The 23,241-nt window shown below is 32.6% G+C and overlaps 1 protein-coding gene across 1 annotated transcript; it reads left to right on the top strand.

Annotated features, from left to right (window-relative positions):
* Window positions 1–128: 128 nt before the first annotated feature.
* Window positions 129–21,725, top strand: LOC134251271 (uncharacterized). Its single transcript, XM_062733651.1, has 3 exons — window positions 129–135; window positions 19,359–19,678; window positions 20,554–21,725. The coding sequence occupies exons 2-3, from the start codon at window positions 19,394–19,396 to the stop codon at window positions 20,839–20,841; spliced, it is 573 nt and encodes a 190-aa protein (XP_062589635.1). The 5' UTR covers window positions 129–135; window positions 19,359–19,393; the 3' UTR covers window positions 20,842–21,725.
* Window positions 21,726–23,241: the final 1,516 nt, after the last annotated feature.

The following is a 23,241-nucleotide window of genomic DNA, read 5'->3' as shown; positions in this document are numbered from 1 at the left end:
TCTCAGGCGCCATATGCACACGTGTTGTATATCTGGTATGTCGTAGAGGTCAAATTTATGGCTTATTTTACTCTGAAATTTCTTATTTTACCAGTCTAAAATCAATTATAGTATTTAATTAATTGTAGAGTTCTTGTTCCTAGAGCAAAACACATTTTCACAATGCATACTTTTCCATCATTCAGTGTACGATCTTTATCTTAATTTTTAATTGACAATTCAGCATTTTCACAATTTTTATGTTTTTTTAAAAGGTTCTTTTCTCCATAGGTCTTCCAATTCTCAATTTTTGAAAATACCAATAATGAAATAACTTTACATATTGTTTTATTGGAAACAACCGTTAAATCAAGTGCATAGTCTTTAAACCACACTGCTGATACTAGTATTCTAGCTTCATCAACTTGTTTGTAAACAACTTTAGGACATGCTCTTCCGTATTGAATCAACTGAGAGATATAAACTCCGTATGCAGGTAACGAAGTTATGTAGTATCTTTTAATTCAAGCTCACCGAAATATACCCTGTCGACATAAGAATTGCCAATCAGAAACTCAAGCATCTTTTTGATGTCAACTTCAGAGTTCTTGTGTGTGCTATCAGAATTTTGCAAATTTTGCAATTTTGCAAATGACCAATGACCATGTAAGTAAATTTACGAGTTCCATATTTATTGAAAAAACAGCTTTCAATGATATCAAAAAGCCTGGAATTCAATTTAATGGTTGTGTATTAAGTTGAAAAGTCGTAAGTTTTGTGCTTTCAAATTATTCTTAAGTTCTTTAATACCTGAAGCTTTTTGATAAATATTATAATGTATATTTTTTTGGTTGCCAGGTTTAATTTAGAATGTCTGTTACTATTAGAGCAAAATACTGATTTCTTTTTAACTAATAATTTCTTTTCAGAAGACTTGTAACGTCATGCAAACTTGGCTCTTTTTTTATTCTCATTAAAACTGGATGTCAACACAGAAAGTATATAGAACGTACAAAGCAAATTATTATTTTTTTGGTGAGGTATATTTGCATGATCATTTTCTGTTACGGAAATAACTGCTTACCCTTCAGTTCTTTTATATTTTTTCTTCTATAGAATGTTGCAAAATTGAGATCAGCGCAGTGAGTATACATGTACATGATTAATTTGTTAGATATTGTTGTGTCACCGAGATGAAGTGATGCGTGATCATATGTAATCCCATCATAAGAACATTTTTGGTGGGACCACACGAACTGTGGTAAACATCATTCTGAAAACAAATAAATAACGGAGGACTGTACAGTAGGTATAGGAAACTGTGACTGACATTAGGTGATGACGAGGGATTACAGGGTCATGGCTATAGGCAAGAGATGTATTCAATTTAGCTGGTGCATTGTAAATTGCCTCCAATGATGATGTATCAAAACTTTAAGTCTGACTTCGTTGTTGTCACTACATAAAAATATTTAAGTGAAATTGTTTTTCATTATTTGATATATAATCGGTGTCATAACTTCCGAGTTGAATAACATAATTGTCATCATCGACGGTTATAAGCTATCATTGAGACGTATTTTAACATAGATGTTTGGACTTTTAATTTTACTGGGAATTAAAGCCGTGTCCCCGATCCAATACATAGGACTCATGGCGTGTGTGACTGGTCAAAGGGGTATGGTTACTCCTTTTTCACCTCTAGACTTCCAGGAGGTCCGTGTTGTATTCATTGTTCACAAATATTTTTTGTACTTTTTTATGATTGTAATCATTTTTTTTAATTTAATTTGCTTGGCTAAATAAAACGTGATACCCAGAAAGTAATTAGTTTCCCTGGGATGTTCTTGTCTACACCGTAATTATAACAGACAACTGTATGGCCAAGGACGTGCAAAACACGTTGATCAAAGCTGGCAGCGTGTTGGTCTTTACTGTTTTGATTTTTTTCACAGTTTTGATGTTTATGAAGTGTTTCCCTTTAATCTAAGTATATCCTGATTAGTACTGATACGATTGGAAGTCGGACATTTAAAAAAGAAACTGATACCTTCTTGATCTTGTCTCCAAATTTGCTTATCTTTAACATTACGGCGTGTATTGCAAAACACCATACTGAAGTCAAGTTTTAATCCTGACTAAATAGGGTCCCACAGAGTGACACATTTCCTCAGGTACAAATGATTATATCATGTTAAAATAAAATCAAAGCCCAGCCAGTTTATGATGATTTGAACTGTTCGATTCACGCTGAAAATTGACAGATAAGGCGAGAGGTGCGATCTCTTCCTGGTGTCAAACATTGCAAGTCATCCCCATATCGTAACGCAGAGGTAAAACATTTTACATATCTACCACTTCAAACCAAAAGGGATAAAAGTGATTGACCCCCGCTTTGTTAAGCATAATTGGATTCTGTGAAAACTGTTTTAAACGACCGTCTTTAAAGAGGTTCGCTCCTCGGCTTTTTAGCAAATTTTTGTCTTGACCTTTATTTTAAAAATTGACATAATGTTTTAGTTCTTAGAATAATGTTGGATTCTCGTATAATGCTAATTAAAGTTTATTCAATAAAAATCCCATGATGAAATGTCACACCAAAAACATTTAGTGAGGAACTATATTTTGTGGCAGAAGTTTTGTTTTAGAATGAAAGATATTGAGAAAACGAACAGTATTCAATATCAAAGTCCATAAAACAATACAAAATAGGAGCAGAGCAAACACGGACCTCCAAAACATCAGAGGTGGGATCAGGTGCCATGGAAGAGCGAGCATCTCCGGCCGACCGGTCACACCCGCCGTTTGCTCCTTGTCATGATCGGGAAATAACGGAAAAATTCGTCGTCAATTCCGTCAGTGTATAAATAATGGACTAAGAATTAGTATGAAAAACGCCAGCCACTATTTGAGTCAATGATAAATTGTATTTGCTGACAAGGTCATTGTATCGATCATAGAACTTACGAAATGATGACTTTAAACGAGACTGCTGATAGTCTTGTTTCATCAACTTGTTTGTCAATAATTTACCTCGTTTCAGAAATTGTTCATACGTAGAGCATGCTCTTGTGTATCGAATCAGTTGAGATATGTAAACTCCGTATGCAGGTGATGAAGGTATATTGCAGAATAGGTAAGGGAAGTTGACGATAGAAAAGTTAAAGTCATCACGTTTATCATAGAGCTGGTTGTTAGATTACCATTAGTGTCTTTTTCAAGTAAAATATCCAAGTATGAAACAGATGTGTCAGACTCTGTGGTATCTTTTATCTCAAGCTCACCAGGATATATCGTATCGACAAAGGAATGGAAATTACCATTGTTAATTGACAATACGTCGTCGATATATCTAAATGTCGAGTTGAAGGCCACAGCAAGTTTTTTCTTCTTTTCACGCATAAGATTTTGCATAAATTCTGCTTCATATGAATACAAAAATAAGTCTTCTCATAACGGAGCGCAATTGGTACGCATGGGAATTCCAATAGATTGTTGGAGGACCTGGTCTCCAAAAACCAAATAGATATTGTCAATCAGAAACTCAAGCATCTTTTTATGTCAACTTCAGAGTACTTGAGTGTGCAATCAGAATGTGTTTTCACAAAATAATTTTGTGAATGACCAGTGACGAGGTAAGTAGAAGAAGAAAAAGATCAATTTTTCTCTTTCGAAGTAGTCGCTCGCGTGGCGCAGTGGTTAGAGACTAAATCCTTACGTCGCGGGTTCGAATCCCAACGTAGGAATTAGAGACCGGTCCTTCGGATGAGACCGTATAAACCGAGGCCCCGTGTCGCAGTAGGTGTTGGCACGAAAAGTTCCATCCCTGCTCAATGGCCCTGAGTGCCGAGTATAGGACAAAATTTGCAGCTCTCCACCGGCAAGTGGTGGCGTCTCCATATGAGTGAAAAATTCTCGAGAGGGACGTTAAACAATATACAATAAATCAATCAATCTTTCGAAGTATTCAGTGTTTTTAAGTTTGAATTCCTATTTAAACAGTGAAATGTTCTATAGTGGTCTTAAATTGTATATTAAATTAACTGTCATGAATTTTCATTCTATATTTGGCAAATATATCAAATATATCGTGAAAGTCCTGGGAAAAAAGCCCAATTTAATCTTCAAATTAAATTACACTATTTTAACACTATCTAAAGTTTAACATCACAGACTGCCACTTTCTATTTCATTTTCTGAATATATAAAATAATTTTTACCATTCTGCTTAAATTCAGGAAAATGTCATTTCTTTCAAAGTATTTTTGCTTTTTAAATTTTCAACGCCAGAAAAATAAAAATAAATGAGTGTCGGAAGGTCGAATAATTGACTATGCGATGTAATTTTTGTTGTCACAAATTTTAATGTGACTATTCAAGATGAAAAAAAACTGTGTTTATTCCAATAATTAATTTTGACAAAAATAAATATTAAAGGATGAACTTTGAAAATTTGATTTATGTGCTAAGCGTAATTACAGTGCAAAAAGGTTATATTAATTGCTCTTTAGTGCTAAAAGAAGCGCAAAGACCCCCATTCTTTGTTTTGATTTTTTATTAAGCTATGTGCGTAGATTCTAAAAATAAACTTGACAAAAATTCTCAATACTTTCGATAACAGGATCCAACCTTTTTAGAGATTTTTAAAAAAAATCACATTATTATTTTATATACAAAACAAAACTAATCAAAAATAATACTGGTTGTATATTAACGAACCATATATAATGTTTTCTTTTTGATGGTTTGATAAACTTTTTTTTCATATAATCAGTGATAAAAATGAAGAATCACTATATGACATTTTAAATCTTATTATGAACCTTTTTATGTTTGTCATTATGTCAACTCTTGACAACATGGATTGAGTCCAGGATTATTGCTCTGTTTTGTCCACATTTTTGCGGTCTTCAGTACATGTACAAGTACATGCTCTTAAAGTGCTTTAGATACTTTTTGTGCCCTCTCTGTGCATCCATTCTCCCAAAGTTTAGTATGTTGAGCCTGGGAATGTAATTCTTCTCCATGTATAATGTCATAAAACTCCATTTAACCATCGGTTGTAACATGGTAGTACTCTGTAGTTCTGTCGCTAAGGGAGATAAATACGTCATTGTAGGAGGACATGGAATGATGACGTACTTGGTCGTAACTGGTTGCAGAAGACAAATGATGGAGCTAAGAATTCGTAATAAATCCAGATATAGACAATAATCTTACGTTTTTATTACAATTTTATGATCCACCTACTACGTTCTTCTAAGTTATGTGTTTATTCTTATCTTTTACATATAGATGGGATATTTCGGCCAAAGAAATACAAAATAAGGATATAAAAAAAATCTCAGAATAAGTTCCCTAACCAAAGTAAAATTATTGCAGCAATATTGCCGCTATATTGCGGCAACATTGCAGCAACACATTTTTGTCACCAGAAACAAGCTTTTTGGGCTAGTGAAATATCACCGCTTGCGGAAACAACTTCAGGTGACATTCTGGCAATACTGCAAGAAAAAAAACTTTCTGGCAGCATTGCCAGAATGTCGCCAGAAGATCTAGGATTACCCATTAGGCATTTGTGAGTCATTTACTTCCTCTTTTTAAATAAAATTGAGGGAATTCAAAGGCAAGCATGTTTGCTTCATTATTGAATGGTATCAAATTAATTGGAGTTGTTACTTGTGCACAATAGGATTAGACATGATGACCAGTAAGACTGAATAATGTGGAATAGCCAGAAAAAAAAGAATTTCAGCAGTTTCCATGGCATGGCCTTTTGAAAGAATTATAGGAATGTCTAATCTGTTTTCATGGTATATATATCAGACTTGGTAAGTCAAAACCATATTCTTTCTTAGATGAATGATTTTATGGAGTTAAAATAGGAAAAATTATATGCATTTCAACTAGTGCTTGTGATGCATGTATACTATATACTTGTATGTCTATATTTATCATACCATTGTTGCAGGAGAAGATTAATTCATGTTATCAATTAAATGCATGCACATATATGATTAATTTATTGCATAAATTTTAATACCTGCAAGAAAATAATGATTCTATATATATGTTGGAAATTACAAACAAGCTATGTATTATACATTACACTGATTGGCATTAGGGAATATGTAATGGGCAGCTAATTATAAGGTTATTTGAAAATTAATGCAGAGTTGCTGGATATTTTACAGTGGCATATTAATATTTTTTATACACACATTTTTTATGTGCCCGGATTGATAGATTAGGACGCATATTGTTTTTGTCCAATCTGTTTGTAGACTTGAACCTTTGCCATATGTGATAACTTTTGAACCAATGAGATATAGAGACTTCATATTTGGTATGCATACTCCACTTATTAAGTCCTTTCAAATTACACCAAGGTCAATGACCTGGTGACCTTAACTGTGACCTATATGCTAAAAATAGTTTTTATTGAATATTTGCCATAAATTAAGAACCAGGAGAAATAGAGACTATATACTTAGTATATGCATACTCAACTAATTTGGGTCTTTAAAATGACACCAAGGTCTTTGACCTTGTAACCTTTGCTGTGAGCCATATGCTTAAAATAGATTTTTTGAACCTTCGACATAACTTTTGAACCATGAAAGATGGCAGCCTCATATTTAGTATCCATTCTCCACTATTTATGCTCTTTCAAATGACACCAAGGTCAATGACCTTGTGACCTTTTTTGTGATCTATATGCTAAAAATAGCCTTTATAAAACCCCACCATAAATTTTGAACCCAAAGAGATAGAGACTTCATATTTAGTATGCATATTCCACTAATTAAGTTCTTTCAAATGACACCAAGATCAATGACCTTGTGACTTTGACTGTGACCTATATGCTAAAAATGGTTTTTCAAACTTTGTTGCCATTGGGGGCATAAAGTGTTTCAAAACACTTCTTTTTTTCAACAAAATTTTTCTATCTTATCAAAGAATAGCATAAGCTTAAGTAGCTATTTCTTACTGACTCTGTAGCTTATTATGCTCTTGATTCTTATGTTCCTCAGCACACTTTGTTAATTGTTGGATTGATAGATCATTATTTCTATTAAATACCAATTTATATCTAATTTACATACGAAAAACGATATTGCCGCAATATTGCGGCAATAATGCCGGAAGATGTTGCCAGAAGATCAATATTTTGGTCATGATTTGCAGCAATATTGCCGCAACCCCTTTCTGGTAATATTGCCGCAAAACTAAGTAACATACGAAAAACGATATAGCCGCAATATTGCTGCAATAATGCCGGAAGATGTTGCCAGAAGATCAATATTTTGGTCATGATTTGCAGCAATATTGCCGCAACCCCTTTCTGGCAATATTGCCGCAAAACTAATTTACATACGAAAAACGATATAGCCGCAATATTGCGGCAATAAAGCCAGAAGATGTTGCCAGAAGGTCAATATTTTGGTAAGGGTTTAAATTTACAACAGTAAAAATTCTTCGTAAAGATAGAAATTTTGCAAAAGAATTCAGAATCTAAGGAAATAAATTTCTTAATAAAAGACATAGGAAACCAATTTGATATGTACAAAAACCCGTGGAATTCCCAAAGTGTTCTACTTTATCTTTTGAAAATGATGTAGCATATTTTCTTTCATTTAGAGCTAGATCTATTTTGAATACTTTTACATGGGTACTCGTGTGTTTACGGTATGCAGTAATCCGGTCCAGCTGTGAGGATACACAGATTCCGGACAGAGACGCTTCTCATGTTTACACCATAGTGTCAAAACCCTTCACATCAGAAGGCATGCTGATTCCTACAATGTTGTTTGTTTGTGTTGAGACCAAGAGAAAATATTTGTACCCAGGAACATTCAAGTAAACTCATTCAATGAACCTGGTATTTATTATAAACTGTAATATCAATGAATGATTTCTAGAAGATATAGATCATTATAAGCATTATCAATGACCATTATTTCACTCTTTTAAGACTTTTGAAATATTAAATTTAATATGTTGTGTATTTCTGTTGGCCCAGAGATCACGTGCACTGCAAAGGTTGGTTTCTCAGTGGATGTTACCGTTCATAGGGGATGCGTACTCCTCCTAGGCACATAATATCACATCCAGAATTTCTAGGGGATCCGTTTTTATGCCCTTTTCAAGATCTGCTTTGTTTGTTTATTTTTACATTGATAACTGTTTGCTATCTTCACCATTTTTCACTTAAAATCATTAAATGGATAGAAAGCATCTGCTAAATTTAAAGCCACTTTGAAAAAGGAACACTTTTTGCCGGAGTTGGAGTAATTGAAAACTTAATTTAATTCTGTTTAACTATAAACTCTATTGATTGATAAAAAATGGTTCATGTACTTTTTCTTTAATATATATAAAAAAATTTCAAAAACAGCGTAGTCTTATATCTAGTCTTGTACATCGAGTTTTAGTAGTTGAGGATGAAATCTATTTTTTTACTTACATATTCAGAATGATTTCCATGCTTGTATTCTTTTAGTCAAAAATGTTTGAATATAAAAAAATTAGCCTATTCATATTTGTATAAAAGAAAAAGGAGAAAATAAATTTCCTATATGTCAGTGAAAATACTGACACTGACAAACAATTATTGTGACTGTTTTTGCGGTCAAACTCTGGTAAACAACCACAGTTTTGAACTTATCAACAACGTATCAATAAAAACAGATCGTCGTTGAGCATGGGTTAGTTTTTGGACGTTTTCGTAGGGGAAAAACAATAAGAATTCATATTGAAACAAAACCTGTATGTGTCAACATATCACAAGTTTAAACTTCCTTACTTTAGAAATCAAATCGATCCTTACAGAACTGTTTGTTTGTGTTTCCGGATTTTAAGAAAATATTTATAGCACAGAGAATTCTAAGCAGTTCTCAGTGACCCTGGATCTAGCTAGCTGAAAACAATTTAAAAGTTAAGTAAAGTTTTGTGGAAATTTTCCAAAATATTATAAAGCATATTCAAAGAAAGAAAGGTTTAGAAAATATTCTTTGAAAAAAAAACCATTGCATTGTCCGTTTCTTGTATATATACCACACATGGTCAAAAAATCAATTGGGATAATTAAGACTTGACTGAATCTTGAAGTATATGTTGTTTGCTCTCGTTGACCTCATCACAAAATCAAAATGTTTATATCCCAGGACAAAAGAGTTGGTTTGGTTAAGTATGATATAATGAATACAGGTGAAGAGACGTGTAAAACTTTAATGTCAATAGAAATATTTAAAAAGAAAATGACCTCCCCAGCGAAATTGTCGACAGATAGCTTAAATAATTATTATTGTAAGAAATCAGAAAACGTGAGTAAACTGCCTCATGCAAAAGAAAAACTGCAACAGAGAGCTTCAATTGTTTTTTTTAAAAAGCCGATGTTCTGTTTAATGATGTACAACTCTGGACTAATTGCTTTATCTATTTAATTGTTCTCACAGCTGTCCGTATCTGGGACGGTGTTTGTCGACACCTAGGACACTCTGTCCCTGTCACGTGATCCGGGCGGACACGTGGGTGGACACTGAAATCATCAAAGACAAAACAAGTACAGAAGTTTTATGTTCCGTATTTTAATTTTGCAGTATTAATTATATACTTTTAATTTCTGACACCAACTACAAAACGCTGTTTTCACTAAGGCTTTGAAGATGCTTAAATCAATACATCTCTGTTGTTATGAAGAAAATTTATTTTAAAAGCATGATTTGTATATCCTTAAATTTCAAAAACCTTTCTTTTGGAGCATACTTTCATTAACTTTATTCTTCATTTATTTTTATTCACATGATACAACACAATTTATCAATACCTTAACAAAGTGATATTTTGAATAAAATTTCTAAAGGTAATAAAATGACACAATGAATTAAAGAAAACAAAGGAAATATGTCAAAAGGAGACTTTTTTACAAAAGTAGAGTCAGGGTGTAACACAGTAAGACACATTTTCTAGTAATAAAACTCCAAATATAGATATAAACTTGGTCATAATAAATGAAACAGCAATAAATTTATATGTTCATAAAATTGAACCACAACCCTCGCAAAACAGCTAATACACAGAGACTTTCTGTAAACTTGGGTAAAAATGATTGAAAACGCCCAAGTATCAGTCAATACAATAATTAAATTACATCAAATATGTTCTATATTTATCACCATTAATTTCTAAAACTGGAATTTTCATAGAGCAAATCTTGAACAAGAAATAAAAAATCGACAATTTACAAAAAAATTGTTCATTAGAGCTGTCAATCAGTAATTAGCTTATTTGATCATCCATCAATGTCTTATTGGAAAGAGGCAAACCGCAGAGATCGATCTCGGCGCCGACACACAACGCGGTGAAACGGAAAATACTAACGAGTGATTCTCACTAAAACACAAAGTAGGTGATATTTCAACAGTTTCTATACACGGAACTCGGCTCTTCGACCACAATCGTGAGCCACAGTGGAGTTTGTTGTGGAATTGAACGATTTATAAATTACATTACTCGCAAAATATTTTCTTACTAACCTCAAAATTAAATATTTCGTCCATGATAAATGTGAATCGTGATTCCTTTTTTTCTTCATTACTTGTTTTAAACAAAATATATAATAAACCATCTCTCCATTTATAGCCATAAAACAATTTATGAATGATACACTGCTACACTTAATACTCACAAAATCTAAATTCTCTGTATTGTAAGAAGAAAAACTGATATGTCTTCTGTAACTAAATGAACTGTTGTAATACATCTTAATCTATCGAATATGCCATGTTTCAGGAAATGTAGGAACGGGAACAAATTATGAGAAATTATACAATGTGAGATGAAATATCACCTGTAAAAACACATATATACTTCTGTGGCGCTTCCTTAATAAAATGTATTGAAGATCTTTTCTTCCCATATGTAGTTTAGTACTTTTTAAAATCAGAAAATAAATGCAATTCTTAAAATAAACTTAAAAGGAAGAAACGAAACCGTATACTTATCACATTCGTTTCAAATTAACGAAATGACATTTTAGCTGTAACTTAACGTTTGAGTTGTGTAATAATTGTTATATCAATGCAATGCTTGCAATACTAGTTAAATTGATTTTTAGGCATAATTTAAAATTGTGGATTTAAAAAAAGTTTATTTTAAAGAAATACAAAGAAAAAAGTTTATTTTAAAGGAAAAAGAAATACAAAGAAAAAAATTTGGAAGAGATGACTTTGTGGGACAAAAATAATTTTTTTGGGTGATAATTGGACTGTACAGCAGCTATTTTGCCAGTAAAGGATAATATTAATTGATAAAAAAAAATGAATAATCCTTGCTTAAAATTTATATAAAACAATTGTCTAACAATGGCATGAAACATCAGTAGAAATACGATCCAGCAAAGTTGTGTTTCCAAAACAATGTCACGATAACGACCATAGAATTTGTACAACACTAACTTTAAACGAGATTGTTAATACAACTTATACTTATAGTTCCCTTTCTAAGGAGGACATTCTTCGAAATCATATGTCAGTTTTCAATATTTTTAATATCCCGAAGAAACAAAATGATTTTGAACTACCATATATATACTGGATTCCGAAACTTCATAAGAACGTTTACAAAGATACAATGCAAGTTCCAGTAAATGTTCAACTAAGCCCCTTTCTTTACTCCTCAGTACGGTTATCATATTGACAGTAGTGAAGGGAAAGCTTCAAGAGCAACAATATACTCAAGAAGTGGTGTGAATCAGATGTGGATACTCAAAAAGTCCAAAGACCTTTTGAATAATTTGAAATCACAAGATTTTACAAAAATCAACAGCTTAAATACTTACGACTTTTCAACTTTATACACAACCATTCCCCACGATAAATTAAAATCCAGGCCTTTTGATATCATTGAAGGCTGCTTTTTTCAATAAAAATGGAACTCGTAAATTTACTTACTTGGTCATTGGTCATTTGCAAAATTATTTTGTTAAAACACATTCTGATTGCACACACAATTACTCTGAAGTTGACATCAGAAAGATGCTTGAGTTTCTGATTGACAATATCTATGTGGTTTTTGGAGACCAGGTCTTCCAACAATCTATTGGAATTCCTATGGGTACCAATTGCACTCCGTTATTAGCAGACCTATTTTTTATTTTCATATGAAGCAGAATTTGAGCAAATTCTTATGCGTGAAAACACCTGTTGTGGCCTTCAACTCAACATTTAGATAAACATGTATGGACGACGTATTGTCAATTAACAATGGTAATTTCCATTGCTCTGTCGATACGATATATCCTGGTGAGCTTGAGATAAAAGATACCACAGAGTCTGACACATCTGTTTCATACTTGGATATTTTACTTGAAAAAGACGTTAATGGTAATCTAACAACCAAGCTCTATGATAAACGTAATGACTTTAACTTTTCTATCACCTGCATACGGCGTTTATATATCTCAGTTGATTCGATACGCAAGAGTATGCTCAACGTATAAACAATTTCTAAAATTAGGTAAATTATTGACAAACAAGTTGATGAAACAAGAATTTCAGCAGGCTCGTTTAAAGTCATCATTTCATAAGTTCTTCGGGCGATACAATGACCTTGTCAGCAAATACAATTTATCATTGAGTCAAATGCTGACTGACGTTTTTCATACTAATTCTTAGTCCATTATTTATACTCTGAATTGACGACGGATTTTTCTGTTATTTCCCGGTCATGACAAGGAGCACACGGCGGGTGTGACCGGTCAGTAGGAGATGTTTACTCCTCCCTGGCACCTGATCCCACCTCTGATGTTTTAGAGACCCGTGTTTGTTCTGCTCCTATTCTGTATTGTTTTATGGACTTTCATATTGAATACTGTTTGTTGTCTCCATATCCTTCAATGTTGTAAATCTTGTATTATTAACCTATTTTGCACCTGAGTGTCTCGATACAGAAGCTGATCAAAGACTGAATATGCCTTTTGCATACTTTCTCAGCAAGAAGACAAACCCACAAAGTGGGATGCTACAGCTTAGAGAAATTGACGATGGAAAAAGGGAAGTCACCTCGTGTATCATACAGTTCATTTTTTACTTTTCATTAATTTAATTTGTAAAACTAACAAATATATAAAATAGATGAGACAGTTTTTATTGTATATTTTACTTCGAAAGGGTATATCAAATCGACATAAGAATAAATATATCAGAACATTATTGTTAATAAAAGATAGCCAATGTGATAAGAACTCTTATTCGCTACTATTTCATGCACATGAATTAAAATGCCCTTTATGCTATCTCTTCAACATTTTCAAACGTACAAGAGACTGATAATACTTACTAATAATGTTTTATTGTTTCTTTAACCAAAGCCGAAAAGTCGTTGATTTGATTCATCAACAGAAGTAAATTCCTCTGTAACCCAAATTGTGTTCTACTCATGATCAAAGGGGAATAAACAGCACTTTGCGAACAAGCATTTTTGTATGAGAAATTAAATAGAGTTATTTTTCTTTTTCCTATTATTGGATCTTTTACTGGAAAAAAATACATACATAAACAAAAACGTTGATATTGGAATTTTATAAATACATGTATCTAAGAATTAAATTGTCTAAGATCGATTAAGCAGCTTATCAAGACAAGTAGTCTTTAATGATAAGGATGGAAAAAAATCACAAAGGAAATATTCAGACTTGTATATTTTTTTTCCAAAACTGAATATATTAATTTACAATGTATTTTCCCATTGAATTCTTATGTGTTTTCATTGAAATATAAATATAAACAGAAATCAAGCTCAAAAAGGGCATTGAAAGATTCTTTTTCCAAGCTAATGTCTTCTATTTCAAAATGTTCAAACTTAAAACTTGAGACATTTTGATCACTTGCTCTTCTCTTCTTTCACTAATAATCTCTCTAGTAAGAACTTCTTTACTAAATCTTGGACGACAAATCTTCTACTCCCTTGTCTACGTTATAGAATGTTCGCTTTTGTGGCTTAATTATACATGTACATGTGTCAGTGAAACCAAAGGTCCATTTTAAAAGAATATCAAGGCATATATTTTAAATTAACAATGGGGGCCAAAAATTTCTAAGCAAGCAGTTTATAGTCTACCTGATCATTCATTTTTATTGTTAAAAGTTTGAATTTTGGAAAAGATTTACCACCATACTTAAATCCCGTCACTGAGTACACCTTTCCTCGATAACAAGAATTTTGGATTACCAAATTATACACTGCCTTTCCATGTGGATGTAATGACACTGTCAAAAGTGTATGAAATCTTTCAAGTCTATTGCGTAGAAATGTGAATTATATTGGGCATTTTTAAACAACAGAAAAAGACGTAAGCGTAGTCTGAGACATCGATATTACAACAAACCTACTATACAAGATGTCATTTTGATTCACTGCTAACTTATGTAGATAAGCAATTATGTCTTCATCACATTGGCACCAAACTTACCTATGAAAGCTTTAATGAAACATGTGGATATAACAATATTCAACATCAAAAGTCCGTTAAACAATACAAAATAGGAGCAGAGCAAACGCAGACCTCCAAAACAATAGAGGTGGGATCAGGTGCCATGGAGGAGTGGGCATCCCCTGCCGACCGGTGATCCTTGTCATGATAGGGAAATAACGGAAAAATCCGTAGTTAATTCAGTGTATAAATCATGGACTAACAATTAGTATGAAAAACGTCTGTCAGCATTTTACTCAATGATAAAATGTATTTGCTGACAAGGTCATTGTATCGACCATAGAACTTACGAAATGATGACTTTAAACGAGCCTTCTGAAATTCTTGTTTCAGCAACTTGTTTGTGAATAATTTACCTCATTTTAGAAATTGTTCATACGAATAAACTGAGATATATAAACTCCGTATGCGGGTTATGAAGGTATATTGCTGCATAAGTAAGGGAAGTTGACGATAGAAAAGTTAAAGTCATCACTTTTATCATAGAGCTTGGTTGTTAGATTACCATTAACGTCTTTTTTCAAGTAAAATATCCAAATATGAAACAGATGTGTCAGACTCTGTGGTATCTTTTATCTCATGCTCGCCTAGATATATCGTATCGGCATAAGTATGGAAAATTTTATAATAATTGTTAATTGACAATACGTCGTCGATATAGCTAAATGTCGAATTGAAGACCTCAGCAATTGCTTTTTTCTTTTCATGTATAAGATTTGGACAAATTTTGCTTCATTGAATACTAAAATACGTCTGCTAATAACGGGGTGTAATTGGTACCCATGAGAATTCCAATTTAGATTGTTAGAAGACCTGGTCTCCAAAAACGACAGAGATATTGTCAATCAGAAACTCAAGCATCTTTTTGATATCAACATCATATAAACATCTATTTGAAAAAATCAAGGAAAATTCATATCTATAGATTCTTCGACACCAGAAGACAATCTAAGATTTATGAGCACGGATTCTGCAATTCATTCGTTTTTTTTTAAACGCCTTGTTTCAACGTAGAAAATATTGTTCAAATTTTTGACAGCCCCTTATTACTCTAAACCCCAATAGGCACACCATGGAATTGACACAGTCAATATAAGAGATATTCTAAATCAGATTGCTTCCAAACTTTTCAAGGGTAGATTAAAGAAAGAAAACCCGGTTCTATGGCTGGGTATATATTTTGATTGTAAATTATGTGAATAATAACTGAAATATCAAGAAATTATAAACTTTCTAGTTTCAACAATGTTCAAAATTCTAGTTTTCTGCAGCCATCTATACGGCTTTTTCTCACTTTGAATTTCATTAATATTATTGTAACACTTTGAATGAAAAATACAAAAAAAATATGCATATTCATTTTTAAGAAAACATAGAAACGTGACTATTTTTTTTTTATATCGGGATTTTTTCCAAGATGTCGAACATCTGAAACATAATCCTTAAATGTGTATATGTTCGTCATCTCCCTACAACTATTGTACTGCTTGAAACGTCATTGCTGGTGACGCAAACGTCGAAAATATTGAGGACCTTTTATCACTTACTTTGAAAGAACCAAAGCTAAGTGAACTTCGATCTTCAACTGGTGTCATAATTTTCAAAAATATCAAGAATTCTGTGAAATATACGGAGAAAACGAACACAATTCAAGCTCAAAAGTCCATTAAACAATACAAAATAGGAGCAATCACAGGTCTCCAAAACAGAGGTGTGATCAGGTGCCATGGAGGAGTGAGCATCCCGAAACGACAGGTCACACCAGCCGTGTGCTCCTATCCATCGAAAATTCGGCGCATCTGAAACATTTTATCCATTCTGACAACGTGTCAAGGTCTTCTCTTCTTTTCCATATTTTACCCGTCGCCTGGCGTAATCTTCAACAGAATCCACTACATTTGTGAAATTATGACGCCGGTCAAATGATCGGGATTCCCTAAATTTTGTCCCTTTTAAAATTAGTGATAAGGTCCTCATCATTTTACTATATTTACGTCAACAGTAATAACATGACCAGCAGGACTAAAGTTGTAAGGTGAAGAAGAACATGAACAGGAAGGAGGATTATGTTTCAAATATTCGATATCAAGGCTCTGTAAAGTTTCCATGTAATTCAAAGGTTTGAAGCAATAGTCTATGTATATTTGTAGGAAATACATGATATTGTCTTTAACTTGAAATATGGTGGAATACAGGACTGAACCCTGTTGTGATGAAGAATATTACCAATATTTACCGCGACAATTCTTTTGCAGGCATATTGCAGTTTAAGAAAAAACGGATTGCTTAAGCCGCATGTCCTTCTGTTAAACGTGGCGTTGTAAGAAGACTATGATTTGCAATATCCATAATCACAGATCCGAGCCTGTACACTGGTGTCGAGGAATCAAAATATGGACTTTCTTTGACCTTTTCGAGTAAACTATTTAAAAGTTTCAAGGGGACAGAGTAAAGTTTTGTGTGAATATGATGCAGACTTGACTTGATTTGCATAAGGTAGTAAAAAGAGGTGTATTGAAAGTTTATTGTAAGACCGATGCCCATGACTACGCTTACGTCTCTGTGTATGGTTAAAAAGTTCCAGCAAATTTACATTGTTACACTATGGACTGAAAAGATTCCCAACACTAGGTTGTCCCTAGTTTTATAATCCATAATTCTTCTCGTTGTCTGCGGAAAAGTGTACTCAGTATTTGACTGTTTGTATGGTGAAATTTTTTTTCTAGAATTGTAACTTTCATTAACAAAGTGCTTGTAGAAATGCTGTTGTCCCCCGTTGTTAATTTGAAATCTGTACCCCGATATTCTTTTATGAAGAAAACCATTGGTTTCGCCAACATAGATAAGTTCACAAATATCACATTCTATTCCGTAGACAACATTAGAAGATTTGTAATTTAGATTTTCCAAGTTTTGATGTATAAGCTCTGTCCAGTAAGATTACTTGTGAAAGAAGTGGTAGTTACCAAAATCTCACACACAGTTTTTACGTCCTTCGCAGAACATTATGAAGACATGGGATCGGAAAATGAATCTTCAAATATGTCTCTAATAGAAACTTTACACTCTCTCTGTGTTCAATATATCTCATACCATTTTAATTTCGGTTGAATCAGTTTACTTAAAACATGATTATGGCATTAATTAATACATAAAATTAAACATGGTTTTAGATAAAGTACTGATAAATGACCCGATAACCATTATACATAATATTGATTGAATTCTCGGTCTCACAGATGGGTTTTCCCAGAGCACAAATAATTTGAAAATTGTGTCGATTTTGACATATAAAAATCCCAAACTTTTTGTGAAGGTCGAAACAATCGAAGATCAGACTGTCTGGTATTAGGCAATGAAGGATAACGAACTTATCTGAACAATTATTTTACTCTGTTAAATAAGTAAAGGCAAAGCGATTTATTTATTTTTACATTATGTCATTACCAACATTTACCTTAAAACAAAATTAAATAGTAGTTATAAACAAGTGTGCAATGTAAATGCGACATTTATTTTAAAAATCTCTCAAGAGAAAACGACAGAAAGAAGTTTTACATTTTATGTTTGATTATTGTTAAAATGGTTACAGATTCTATTTATTTCAAATGCTTTCAAAGTGTGTCTTTGTTCAAAGTTGAATGCACAATGATTTAAAACTCCGTTTTTTCCATACAATGACATTTCGTTCACGTCATTTGCTGATTGTGATGAGAAATATGTCGTTTGGCTGCAGTAAATATGAAGACACCGTTTGGAAATTATACACCCGACACTAATGGAAAATAATACACCGGCCGCTGCATTGGAGTTATGATTGCCATGATGCTTTTATTACGTGTAATGAAGAAAGATAATGAGACTAGATGATACTTAATGATACGACTGTCGATATATTCAACGTCAAAGAACTGATAAAAAAATGTTGATGATTTTTTCAAATAAGATTTAAAGAGATCTAAGTAAGAGTAAAGACCTGGGTGAAATGCAAGAATTTTTCTTCTACCAAGTTCATTTCTGAAGAAATTCCTAATTACATATTAAAAACAAATTCTTCCATTATTGTATTTCAGGAGACAGGCTGTAACTTACATAACACAGTATCATTGCAAAAAATCACAAAATTTATTATTCATTGTCATTTTAAAAGCAATATTTTAATCATTTTTATAGAACTGAAAACAATGAAGTATAATTTGAAATATATAACAAATCTTTCACAGGCAAGGAGGAGGGGATCGTTATTAGCATATTAATCGTGAATGCATTAATTATAATTTGTGTAATCAAACGTAACCCCACTGTCCCTTTTTTAAACTCTTTTAAAACAGAAACTCAGACATGAAGTAATCAGGCTACAGGACTTTGACCCGATAATTATGAGAAGTTAACTCTCTGACAAGGAAGTGATTTTTAATGTCTTTGGGAGCGTGAAGCGGGTAGCCACTCCGCAGAGCATGAGAGAATAAATTCTATACTATACTAGCTAACCTATTCTACATAAGTGAAGCATTGAAAAGGTACCACTTCGTATAATGATAGTTAACTAACGAGTGATAATTTCACAAGTAAACCCTTTTTCACAATTTTAGTGAATATACGATAATTTGGATATTATCAGAGCATTGACTTGATATACACATCAGTTTTAACCTGAGTTTGTATAAAAATCTTTTGACTCATGCATTGTAACTTGGTAATTGATAAATACTTATTACATTGTCTCTCTTTTTCCAAACCCACTGACCTACCGAGCATTATTACAAGTAACAAACACATCATTGTTTTAAATAACTAGTGGAAGGGTAACCAAGAATCACGTGATCATATTTGAAATATATACCCAGGAAGATCTTGGGGTTTTATTCATCTAAGACTTGTATAGTGTCCTTTACATTGTCATTTACCTGCTTTGTCAAAATGCAGGCCACAGATAGTGACTTGAGCGTCTCATCTAACTCAATTGTAGAAGAAAATGTACATGACGATGAAAATGATGATGAAAGTGAAAATGATTCAGACGATATGTCAGAATACGAGGAAAGTGTTATCTTCCAGAATGCCTGTCGACAGTTTTACATCAACAGAAAAAATGCCACTGAATCGTTCAAAAACGATATTCAGAAAGACCAAGATAAAAGAAACTACAAAAAGAGGAAGACCACTTCTATTGACGACGCCATGGTGCGACTGCGGCGAGAAATGGTGAGTTAAGAGCTAATTTCTCAATTTTACATTCTACAGCTCTTGCACTTTCTCTTGATTATAGTGCATAATTGACAATCATTTTATCTTTATTATATGGAGGTGAATTAGTTTTGTTGCTAAACTGGTTCCTCTAATTTACTGTAATTGAGCTAATTGGTAACAATATTAAAATACAGTAAAACTTTCATTTGATCGGATTGATACAATATATCGATAGAAGTGTTAAATCTTGGTAGAAAAACAAGGTTTTCTCCCCATGAGTATGGTCCATTAACTATATATTATTTCTGATGAGTTTTTTTCTGAGAGCTTAACCCTGTTTCAGTATAAGATATAAAACTGTTCATGATTGTGGTTTAATTTGGCAAGTTAATGTTTTGTTTTGTGAGAAAGAGCGCATATTAATATTAACAATAATATTATTAAAGAACTCATATTTCTTCGATAAGATCAAAATAAACGGATTTTCTTTCACTGAGAAAATAGGTTTGAAAGGAAAATTATTAGGGCTTGAAATATGACTCAAATTTGGGTGTTCTTTAAATTGGGTATGTTAAGTTCATTTCTATTGGATACTATGAAACCTTCTTTTGTATAAATACCGATTTTGTTTTACCTCTGTTGCATTATTTTTAAAGATTTAATTGTCCGTAACGGAAAAAAATGTATAAAATTATACGGAGGGTTAAATGACTTGTCCTAAAAGTTTGTTAAAATAGGAAATGAAAATATTATTTGGCAAAATTTCGAAACATTTTTCAAATCATTTTCATGAAAGTAAATCCTTGGGAACAATGTAAAATACATTATTAAGGTATACATGGAGGTAATTCAATTCCAAATTTTACATATTTAAATCTTAATTTATCTAGGCTTCCTTGATGGATCAAGACCTGACTCTCATGGAGCAACTATTGACCCTAAATGAAACGATAGAGAACATCAAAGTCAAGAGACATTACAACTCGAGTCGGGAATCTTTTTACAGCTCATGTGACTTATACAGTGGATCTGATTGGTCACTTCCGGGCAGTACAGGTCCATTTCGTGGTTCCAACGTTTTCGGGAAAGCTACAGTTGCTATGTCATCTAGTGAAGACATGATGGAATCTGCTAAATCCCAGACTCCACAGGTTGATTCTGGTTACAATACTCCGTGACTTTCTGGTGGATGGGAAGGGTGATAAATGGTGCTAGACTGTGCAATGAATCAATCAATAGAGAAGACAAAATAAATAAAAAGGAATTAAGTGCATGTTAACCGAGTGAAATATGTTTGTGCCAGTATATAACACTATATCATTTATCTAGTCATGTATTCTATTCTGTCTTTGTATATATTTTTAAAATCGATGCATTCAATTACTAGTGTATCATAAAAACAAATGAATATTTAAAGTGTATTCTCATCAAAGTTACTCGAGACAATATTCTTTGGATAGAATTTCTCGTCTTTGTTGAAGATTGTATGTACAAATCTATTTCTGTTGCAAGCATTAGAAAATAATAGAAATACATCACAATAAGTATCAATACCTCAACACGTTGTATCTTTTGTAGTAGATAGATAATTAGAGGAGATGAAGTTATCATTATATAGCTTTTCTTACGTAGTGATTATCTTGGAGATTATTCCACTTCTTTTATTTTCAGTCCATCTCCTGTTAGTATTGATCTTATTGTACCGATACTTGGGAGACTGGGTTTTTTATTGTGTAAGAAGACATTTCTTAATGCTTTAGAGCTGGTACAAACGGATATCATTACAAGATCTGGGGTGGTTTGAGTGACTTCCTATTGTTCCTGTCTACTTATCTTGTTAATCTCTGACGATTTGGCAAATGTGATGACAAGAACCCTCGGCATGATGTCATTGTATATAAAATACCGTCCGCTCAAATATCTGTCCCTTATTTACAGAGGAAAAAAGTTATTCATCACTTGATAAAATGAAAGATAGCACTTGTTACCTCAAATCTCCGATAGGAAATCAGTAATTGGGTTATTGTAGAGAGCAAGTTAGGAATAAAACACATTAATAGAACTCGAATTGTGTCTTGTTTGTTACATCGTTAATCTCAAAAGAAATATTTAATGGATAGAAAAAAATCACTCTTTTATAGAAAATAGCCTTGCAAAGTGTATTACTTCACAATCAGCATCAGCTCCTCTCACATTCAAAAGAACGGATAGTATGAAAAGATGAAGTTATGAAAGAAAGCTTAAAAAAGAATTGTAGAAATTGATACCAATTTACAACATTTATGAAATTTTGAAGACCATATAAGTAAAGATTCTTTTACATTATGTGTGACATTTTGCCCGTATGATGTGTTTGACGACTTCGATTGGTCAAGAATGAAAGGGTCAACTGCCACACCTAGCACCGGGCCAAGGGCGGATCATACGTCTACTGAAGGTAAATAATGATACATCTTAACATGGAACTAGGGGGCGGATCTTAGGTTTTCTGATGGTAAACAATGGTTTAATAGTAATGTGTGGATTTTTAGAAAGAGTAGAAATATTAGCACGCAACTCAAATAACACGTCTAGCAAGTTAAACGAGGGGTTAAGAATTCGGAAAAAATAATGAATCCTGTAAAAGGTGAAAAGAATTCCTGCAGTGAAAGAAGGAATTTTCGTTAATCGTTATGGAATGTTTAAATATTATAAAAATTAGGAAAAACTTAGGAAGCACATGCGGTGGAATTTTTTAAAAGAAGACCAGTAATAAGAAAAAAGTACACATTTAATGATAACACAAAGCAGGGATTTAGCTCAACAGGACACACCCGTGAACATGCCATGCCGACTTGTGGAATGTGAACATTCCATGCCGACTTACAGTAAACTAACTTTTATTCTCGGCGAGAAATTTTCGCGAAGATCGCGACAGCCTCATCATCGCAAATATTTCTCGCCGCGAACCAGTCCTTAAAGTCTGTGTGTCTTTCAAAAACTGATTTAAAAATGGTTTGATCACAAAAATTAATCGTCGCGAACTAGTTTTACTCCAGTATATCGCGAAATAAAATCATCGCAAATAAAAGTTGGTTTACAGTAATTTACAGTAATTGTCATGGTCGGTAAAAAAAGAGAAAAACTCGTAGATGACCTAACAATAAGAATGAAAAACGACATTCATTACCATCATATTCTTTTTAATTAAATATCCAAATATGAAACATATGATTAAGATTCACTGGGATTTTGTCGACTTATGAAGGGAGGTTACTATTTATGGACCTGTATTTTTTATACAGAAGGACGTGCAGAGAGTGAAATCGTTAAAAAGAAACAATTTTGATTAAAATGCATTTATGACAAATTTGCACAAAAGTTTTTTTTTAATATTAAATTTCTGATTAATAAAAGTTCTGTATGTGAGGGATACTGTACAAAATTGTGAAGTCTGTTTGCTTTATTTGTATAATTATAGTTTATTCAGTCTTTAAAGTTTGCATTAAGCAAATAAGCCTCTTGAATATTATTTTCATTTATTTTTATACATTAATTAAGAATTCTCGGTGGGGTATCGTTAGATTAGCAAATATTAG

Source organism: Saccostrea cucullata, unplaced genomic scaffold (genome assembly GCF_032062105.1).
Source record: "Saccostrea cucullata isolate Sc308-1 unplaced genomic scaffold, CSIRO_AGI_Scuc_v1 ctg272, whole genome shotgun sequence".
Lineage (NCBI taxonomy): Eukaryota > Metazoa > Mollusca > Bivalvia > Ostreida > Ostreidae > Saccostrea > Saccostrea cuccullata.
Note: the sequence above shows the minus strand (reverse complement) of the source record. Positions and strands in the feature narration are given on the sequence as shown.

Coding starts and splice junctions, on each gene's coding strand:
- LOC134251271 (XM_062733651.1), top strand. CDS start 19,394: ATGCAGGCCACAGATAGTGACTTGAGCGTCTCATCTAACTCAATTGTA. Junction 19,679..20,553: donor TGCGACTGCGGCGAGAAATG/GTGAGTTAAGAG, acceptor TAATTTATCTAG/GCTTCCTTGATGGATCAAGA.